Source organism: Girardinichthys multiradiatus, chromosome 13, assembly GCF_021462225.1.
Source record: "Girardinichthys multiradiatus isolate DD_20200921_A chromosome 13, DD_fGirMul_XY1, whole genome shotgun sequence".
Lineage (NCBI taxonomy): Eukaryota > Metazoa > Chordata > Actinopteri > Cyprinodontiformes > Goodeidae > Girardinichthys > Girardinichthys multiradiatus.
Window position 1 is genome coordinate 40761953 of NC_061806.1, and position 9449 is coordinate 40771401.

General features: G+C 36.9%; 1 protein-coding gene across 1 annotated transcript; it reads left to right on the forward strand.

The window, feature by feature from the left end:
* The first annotated feature begins 35 nt into the window (after positions 1 to 35).
* LOC124879070 (gastrula zinc finger protein XlCGF57.1-like) lies at positions 36 to 9040 on the forward strand. The gene is made up of 2 exons (XM_047383372.1): positions 36 to 299; positions 5104 to 9040. The coding sequence occupies exons 1-2, from the start codon at positions 95 to 97 to the stop codon at positions 6723 to 6725; spliced, it is 1827 nt and encodes a 608-aa protein (XP_047239328.1). The 5' UTR covers positions 36 to 94; the 3' UTR covers positions 6726 to 9040.
* Positions 9041 to 9449: the final 409 nt, after the last annotated feature.

Consider the following 9449-nt stretch of genomic DNA (forward strand, 5'->3'; position numbering starts at 1 on the left):
TTTCTCCGTGGCGCTTTAGTATGATACACAGAAGATCCAAAACATAACATGAGCAGCGTTAGCTTTAATTCAGTGTGAGGTTAAAACGGGTTAGATGTGTGAGCTTTATATGGGAATGTGTGCAGTAAAAATGTCTCCAGTTCAGCCCCAGAGAGAGATGATGAACGAGCTGTTAACTCCTGCTGAAGAAACATTTACTGAGTTTAAAGGAATCATCGTCAAGACCGAGGAAGAGCTCGATGGTCAGCACAGACTGCTGGATTTCAGCCGGATCCCCCTGATCATCTTACACCGAATAGGTACGAAACAGCAGCGATGCTAATGTTTTACTGATGGGAGAACTGTCGTGTTTTCGTATCTGCGACAACTTCCGATTCTCCCCTGGATGTAAAAACTGTTCAGCTGTTTTTCTTCTGCAGGAGATAAATTAGAAGAGGCCCAGATCGAAAGTTATATCACTAAGACAACTCAAAACTGGACAGATTGTTTTCTGCGCTCTCGACAGATAATAAAAAATCACAATTGTAGGTCTCTTAAAGCTTTATTTTATTTGTGAAACAGTTGAAACTGTACGAGAACGTGTCCAGCTTGAAAATGTCATCACCCTGACAGCCTAAACCTGAACAGAAATGTTCTACACTAAAGACAGATTATAAAGGAAAGAGATTGAGATTTATGACACTTTTATTCTATTTTAATTCAGTTTAATTATAGGTTTTTATGACATCGAGCCCATTTTGAAAGCCCCAAGTCTTAATTTTACACAGATTATAGTTAATTTACAGCACAGTTTATAGTTTGTAATGTACCTTTTTTTTTAAATTTAAATTATCTTTTTACATATCCTTGATTTTTCACAAGCTTGCAACAACAGTTCAATTAGGTCAATTTGCTCCTTTGCCAATTCTTCCTTTAATTTGGTCCCGGCCCACTGTTAATTCATACCAATATAATTGCCACTTTAAATTAATCTATTCCTTTTGATAAAGTCTACTACTTATTCCATAGTGGGTCGTGGGTCTCCAGCAGTCTATGGGCGAGAGGCGGGGTTCACCCTGGACAGGTTGCCAGTCCATCGCAGGGCAACACACAAACAACCACGCACACACTCATTCATACACCTAAGGGCAATTTAGAGAGACTAATTAACCTAACAGACATGTCTTCAGACTGTGGGAGGAAGCCAGAGTACCCGGTGAGAACCCACACAGGCATGCGGAGAACATGCAAACTCCATGCAGAAAGACCCCCAGCCAGCAGTTGAACCCAGGACCTTCTTGCTGCAAGGCAACAGTGCTTTTTAAAATTATTTATGAAGTGAAATAGTCATTTAAATGTTTAAATCTTAATTATAATTTGACTTAGTTGCCAATTTTCTTTTTCTTTTCTTTTCTTTTCTTATATTATTTCTTTTATTATACCCTATTTTAGTGGGGAGTAATTGCATTCCTTGAGCGAGGGTGTCTGATATAAGCCAGACGTGTTCAGGGAAACAACTAAAACAGTTCAGCTACAGCTCTCGAGGACTGAGAAAAGAAAATAATTTATGAAACTCTGCATTATGTGCAAAATATGAAGCGATAAGCTATATTATGGCTATAATACTAGAGGTTCTTAAAGTTATGTTTAGGTGGATCCTTTTCTTCACGTTCTAGTGAAAAAGTTTACAACTGACTTTTTCTAGTCTCGCCTCCACAGGGTTAAAAATGCTCTATCATTGTGGAAAATCAGAGGCTGGATCAGAAGCTATCGTGGCTGGAATGGGATTCCAAAGCATAGTTGTGACGATCTTTGCAGCTAATCTATACTTCAGTTTTAATTTCTTCTCTAAACAGTTAGATAAACTATGTAAATGACAAGAAAAGGAATTAGAAGAGGACAAATGTAGGTTAAACGATTAGAAAAGAGAACAATAATGCTGTGGGAGATGAGGCATCCATTTGTGTTTCCAGGTTATTTTCACAGCACCTTTTAAAAATGAAAGATATATCAGAGTTTTGTGTGGTAGCCTAGTTCCCAAATGAACTGTTTTTTGTTTTTTTTGCAAACTGAAATAATGATAAATCCATATGAACCTCTGCAGCCTGTTGAAGGCGAAGGATGCTGCCGGTAGCTAAACTCCAGCAAGAAAATAATTAGGAAAGCCTGACCTCTATAGTCTAAAAAGAAGGTCAGACTGGATAATATGCTGGATAGTACTGAGATACTGTGATTCACTGAGACTAAATGAGTTTAACACTGCCTTCCCTGCACTACAAGAACATCTTTGGATCAAACTTTTAGCTGTGAAGTTTACAGCCTGCTGTGTCCTTTAAATCCACATTCGTCCTGTAAGCATCCAAGCTGAAGGATCATGATGTGGTTGTTTCTGCGCCCTGTCAGTGTCGTCATTGTTCCTGCAGGCAGGAAGGAGGATCAAATGTGGGTTTGCAGGTACAACAGAGACAAGGAGATAAATAAATCTCCAGCTTTAGAAATTCAGTCACTTTTAGTACAGTATAGACAAAATAACAGCACAGATCTTGTCTTTAATTTATGTGTGACAATTTTATGAGCTAATGTGCTGAAACAGAATCAGGATTTTCTCATAGAGAGAAAGACCAGACTGTAGTGCTTTAATAATAATAATAAAAACATAGTCATCATGGGCTGCTTTTAAGGGAGACCTGCACACATTGTTTTCTTTTGTGACAACTAAAGCAAGAAATATTTAAAGTAGAAAAAGATTATGGCGAGTTTAACCTGATTAATTCAATTCAATTCAGTTTTATTTATATAGCGCCAGCTCATAACACATGTCGTCTGAAGGCATTTTACAAAGTCAATTCAGTTGAGTCATACATTCCAGTTGATCCTAGTGATCAAATAGTGCAGAACATTCAGTTTATTATTCCAATTGGTTAAAACGTTTTTGTTTTGCTAAGGAAACCCAGCAGATTGCATCCAGTCAGTGACTTGCAACATTCATTCCTGGATTGACTTTGCAGCAATCCCTCATACTAAGCATGCATGTAGTGACAGTGGAAAGGAAAACTCCCTTTTAACAGGAAGAAACCTCCAGCAGAACCAGAACCAGGCTCAGTGTGAGCGGCCAAGACTGACTGGGGGTTTGAGAGAACAGAGCAGAGACAAAAAGAACACAGAAGCACTGATCCAGGAGTACTTTCTATGGGAAAGAAAAGTAAAACATTAATGGTTGTAGCTCCTTTAGTGGCTTCATCTAGGAGAGAAAGACAGATAAGCAGATGAACTCTGAGCCAGTTTCCAAGTCTGGAGGATGAAAGAGAGCACATAGAGTTAGTCAAAGTAGAAGCTCAGTCAGTAGCTATGTCTAGGAGAGAGAAAGGGCTAAACACTGAAAGACAGGGCTATGTGGATCATCAGTAGAAGGTGAGCATTAAGTTGTTGGCAGCAGCTCAGCAGATGCCCCCCTCCAGGAAGGTACCACAGCTAAATGCAGAGCCAGGCCAGGTGTAGCTTCTAGAAAGGGAAGAAACAGAGAGGGAATATATAAATATCTTTGATCGCACAAACTAGCATAACAGGTATCCAGGAAGAGCCCATTTAACAAATAAAATAGCTTGTTTTTGTTTGTTTTTTTAAAGCAGTAGTTTTAATTCACATTCTGTCTAAGTCACTAAAATCCTTACCATAAAAACCTGCAATGGATTGTTAAATACTTTTTATCATCACGTTTGTCACTAAGAACATCCTATTTCTATTACAGAGCAACATTTATCTTTAACCTGAACTCAGCGATATACATTTTTTGTTTCTAAACTGTGATCTACATTTGATAAAAGAAGACAGAGTTTTGACTCTTCTTAAAGGGATGTTGTATTAAGGCCTGTTGTTACTGCACAAGAACAGAGAAATTTGTTCTTTTATCCGAGGTGGAAAGAACAAGAACATTTCACCAGAAACTCAAGCAACTGAACAAGAAAGGAAGGCTCTCTACCAATTTTGAAATTGTGGGAAGCAAACTTATGTTTTTACCCAAAAGTCAGATAATTCCCAGCAGACAGGCAGATTTATAGTTGTTTTTTTGAACTAGCAAGCAAAAACTAAACACTGGCAATAATAGTCAAATTTGACCGCCCCCCCACCCTGCCACCCTTCACCTCTGAGTTGGATCAGTCCAACTCACCTTGTGCTCTATGGTCGGATTTAAAAATATGTTGCTTCATCTGTTTGATCTCAGTCAGATATTTTACTACTGTGGAGAGGAAAGGCAAAAGAATCAAATGTAAATCAGCTTTTAAGTGTGATAACAGTGCTTCATCTCTCAATCACTAAAGGCTACACAATATATCATGAAAATATCATCATTGCAATATCTGTGTGCAGTATTCACATTACAAAGGACTGTTTGGAAGCCAGTAATTGTTGGCTAATATCTACCAAGTGTTATGGACTTGTATTCCACATGCTAATGTCATATTTAGCCAGGTAGACAGGGTCTCACGCCAGCAAATGCTCATACTGGACACAAATGACATCGCCCAAAATGTTAAAGGTTACAGAGTGATGGAAGCACAGACGAGAAAGTGAGAAAAGAAGAATATAGGCAAAGATTCCAACTGATATCGTCGTCACAATATTTCATAAGCTAGTGCAGCCCAAGTGCATGTTCACACAGAATAGAGAGTTGTATTCCTTTTACCTGAAGGTTTTTTTTCCCAGGGGACGAGGAGCAAATTGCACAGAGGGGATGAATAATCACTTTATGTTGTGCTGAAAACAGTGAATACAAGAACAGAATGACGTCATTAACAGATTTATCCGCTTTGTAGAGTATGTAAAGACCTTATGCCACCAATCAAAGGTTTCTCTTTGGAGATACAGTTATACCTGGACACTACATTTTGCCCAGGTAATGGACTCTGAGCAAATCTGGATCAATGAATCTGACATTTGATTTGATGAACATGATTTAAACTGTAGGGTTCTGAGTCCACTGATTTTTTTTTTTCTTTCTGTTTTTTAAATTAAAAACAAAACTGAGGAAGCATCTTCTGATGCATTAACAAATTAAAGTGAAGTTTGCTTTATTCAACCTGCTTTTTTAGGCCTTTGATTTTGCTTTTCTTTCTGTTGCTCCAGACTTGCCTCAACATTATGATTTTCAAGGAGAGAAGGTTTTTAACGACCAGCGGCTGTGTAGCCTGGAGTGGAACTCCAGTTTAGACCACGAGGAACTAGAAACTCTGCAAATAAAAGAGGAACAGGAGGATCTGGAACATTGTTTGATAAAAGAGGAACAGGAGGATCTGGAACACCTACAAATAAAAGAAGAGCAAGAAGAACATGAACATCTGCCGACAAAAGAGGATCAGGAGGAACTACTCTATGTAAAGATAAAAGAAGAAGAGAAAGATCTTCATCCAGAAGCAGCTCTTACTAATAAGGAAAAATACTGCAATGAACCAAACAGGAACCGACTCAACTTTCAGAACCTTCCTGAAGCTAAGAACCAGAATCAGGAAGGAAGCAATGAAGAAATTTCCGGATCAAGGAAAGCAGAAGCAGCGAGACAAAATAAAAGACTTCAGAAAACCAGACAGCAGAAAAATGATGCTGGAAAAGCAAAACGTAAAATGCTTAAGAAAAACTATTCAGGTAAGAGCCTGTATTCTTGTAAAATGTGCAATGAAGCATTTTTTCATAATAGTACCTTCATTAGACATCTCAGAACTCATACAGGTGAGAAGCCTTTTTCATGTACAACCTGTGGAAAATGTTACAGTCAAAAAGGTCATTTAACAGATCACATGAGAACTCACACAGGTGAGAAACCATTCTCATGTACCATTTGTGGAAAAAGCTTCAGTCAAAAGAGCCATTTAACAATTCATGTGAGAATTCATGCAGATGAGAAGCCTTTCCCCTGTATGACCTGTGGGAAAAACTTCAGCCAAAAAGGTCAACTGGCTTATCACATAAGAGGTCACACAGGTGAGAAGCCTTTTTCATGTATTGTTTGTGGAAAACGTTTTGGTCAAAAAAGTAATTTAACTTATCATATGAGAAGTCACACAGGCGAAAAGCCTTTTTCATGTATAAACTGTGGAAAAAGTTTTAGTTTAAAAGGTAATTTAATGTATCACATGAAGAACCATGCGTGTGATAAGTTTTTCCACTGTGTTACTTGTGGAAAAAAATTCTGTAAGATTGAAACTTTTACAACTCACTTGAAAACTCACACAGGTGAGATGCCTTTCTCATGTATCACCTGTGGAAAGACATTCAGCAAAAAAAAGAGTTTTAATACTCACCTAAGAACTCACACTGGTGAGAAACCTTTCTCATGTAAAATGTGTGGGAAAAGTTACATTCAGAAAAGTAGCTTGACCTATCATATGAGAATACACTCACCTGAGAAACCGTTTTCATGTGATACTTGTGGGAAAAGTTTCAGTAAAAAAGATATTTTCACATCTCACTTGAAAAGCCACACAGGTGAGAAGCCTTTCTTGTGTAATACTTGTGGAAAACAGTTTAGTCGCAAAAGTTTTTTAACAGTTCACTTAAGGGTCCACACCGGTGAGAAGCCTTTCACGTGTACTACTTGTGGGAAATGTTTCACTCGGAAAAGTTTTTTAACGGTTCACATGAGAACTCACACAGGTGAAAAGCCTTTTTCATGTACATGCTGTGGGAATACTTTCAGGCAAAGGGCTCATTTAGTTTGTCACATGAGAACCCACACAGATGAGACAATGTAATCTGATGAAAATTTTGAAATTATTTGATCAGTTATTATTTAGAGGCTGGAGTAACCAAGAAGTAAAAAAGCTTTTCAAATACATACTACAAAAAATGTTTCAAAAAATTTATATTTTCCTTGAAAACCTTAGCTTCTCATTTTAGGGGGATTTTCTTAGCATGTAAATATTCATCAGTGTATCATAGAATAACATGCTGGCAGTTTTGGACTGTAATGAATGTGATTTTAGAGCAAAATACACCATTTGCTATCTTTATCTTTTCTATCTCACTTTCTCTTCAGCAGGCAAATACTACTGATGATATGATCACAACTGCACAGCTTTTAGATTTACCAACGTGTGATAATATTTGAAATTTTATGAAATAGGTATTAGGGGTGTTTTGGTACATCCAGTTTAAGAGACAAGACAAAGTGAAATTCATTATATTGAGACCAGTTTTAGCAACACTATTGGGAAAAACGAATAGTACCCATTTGTTTTGTTTAATACAGAAATACAGTAAAGGTTTGAGAAATGACGGTTGTAAAGAATCTGTAATTAGTATAGGTTTTAGTTTTTACTTGTAGAATTAACATGTAATTGATGTCAAACTGTGTTTTTAAGAATCTCTGGTGAGTTTATGGTTTTATAAACTTACCAGAGGTTTGGTTATTCTAAATATTTTAGATTTTGAACCAGAAAGGATCAAATGCAGTCTTGCTTTGTTAAAAAAAAAAGAAGTGAAACCACCCTGTGTTGCAGCATAAATAGTATCCTTTCAATTGGAAGCTAGCTTTAGCGTCATTGACGACTAATGGTTAGCTTGGCACAGAATTCTCACAGTCGCTCAGATCTGATCTGTCACCATTCCTTTTTTAAATGCTGCCAAACAAAGAATTTAAACATGTTGCAGGCTTCTTTATTGTTTAATCAGAATCAGCTTAATTGGCCAAGACTGTGTGCAGAAACAAGGAAGTTGACTTCGGTTTGCAGTACTCACAGCGTACCAACACTGTAAATATATAAACCTTAGAGGAAATAAAAATAAGGATAAATGAGCAGTATGTACATGCATGTCTATGACCTGCCATTTTTTATAAACAAAAACGAAAGGCAGGTTGTGATGTTTCAAATATGCTTATTTTGTTTCACAGTGGAGTAGCTGACTACTCCAGCTGTAAGGAGTTCATTGTGTTCATCAGACAGGCTGAGGGGAAGAAACTGTGTCTGTGGCAGCTGGTTTTTGCAAATGGCAATCTGTAGTGAAGACCTGAAGGTAAAGGTCTAAGGACAGACAGCCAAAGTGTAATAAACAATAAGTTCTGCAGAGAGGATCATCCGGGCTGACCTTCCTTTCATCCAGGATGTGTGGGGTCTGCAAAGATGTTAGCTGCCCTTTATCCTGATCCTAGACCTGTACAAGACTTGGATGGAGGAAAGGTTAGCCCCGATGATTCTCTGTCCAGACCTAATTGTTTTGTTGCAGTCTGGACCTGTCCTGTTTTGAAACCAAGTGTAAGGCTAGCCTGACAAGCACTTTGTGAAGAAACTCAACACAACAGGGCCATTCAAGAATAACTCAAATACCAAATGTCTCAAAGAATTCAAAATGTCTCAAAATCCAACATAGTATCAAGCTTAAAACACTCGCCTTAATTTGTGTGGCTCATAACAACTCAGACCTGCTTCACTAGATAAGGTCACATGCTGAAAGAGATGAAATAGTTCTGGGAGAGATCAACATCACTTTAACCAGAAATATCGTTAAAAAACAATATTGTGAGATCGCACTGGCTATTGATTTCTTTTTAATATAGTTTTACTGAATATATTGCTTTTTTTAAGCAACACAAGCAACACTGAATTGTTAATTTGTTTGTCCCATATTTATTATAAAATGCACAAACTTTATTTTCAGTAGTTTGGAATTTTGGTTTTTAGTTTTAGCCTTCCTTTTTTTATTTGTGAGTTTTAAAACTTTTTTATTAAAGGGAATAAGTACCATAACATTATTTCAGTGATGAATAATGAAAAAATACCATGCAATGTTTATATCCAAGAGATTTGATTATTTCTATGTATCGATAAATTAAGTGTACAGTATGTGACACACTAGGTTTTTGTCACAACTCCACTACACAATGTTATTTTAAGAATGGTACATTCTGTGCAATATGGTTCTGGTGATTTTATGAAATGTGTGCAATGTTTATTCATTTAATCTTTTATGGACCACATTGTACATGTTTGAGTATTTCTTTAATATGAAGGTTGTTTTTCTTCAACATGTTCTGTTTCTCAGACATGACAATAAAGACCTGACTGATTCAGCATTGTCTCTTTCTTCTTTATGCCATTTGGTTTCTGCTTTGTTTTACTGTGGTTTGATTCATTTTGTGTGTCGTTTCTCTGTGAAAAACATTTGCTGAATGAAATAAAATAACCTAGCTAACATATTAACATATGTAGCCAATATGAAGACAAATTATACTAATAAAAAATCCTTTCACCTATTTCCACATTTGAGTTGGTACTTTATTAAAACCATAGATTTTTGGTAGTTAAATGCAATGAGTGACAGATCCAGAATGTTACTGAAAGGGTTGGAGTTTTAAAGTTAAAGATATTTGTAGCTTTAGCTGTTTGCAAACATGTAAGGAAGTAGCAGACTAACTTTTTCTCTGTTGCTCTTCGGCTTCTTCCATTTATTCATTGATTTAATTGATTGTTGTCTTGGGA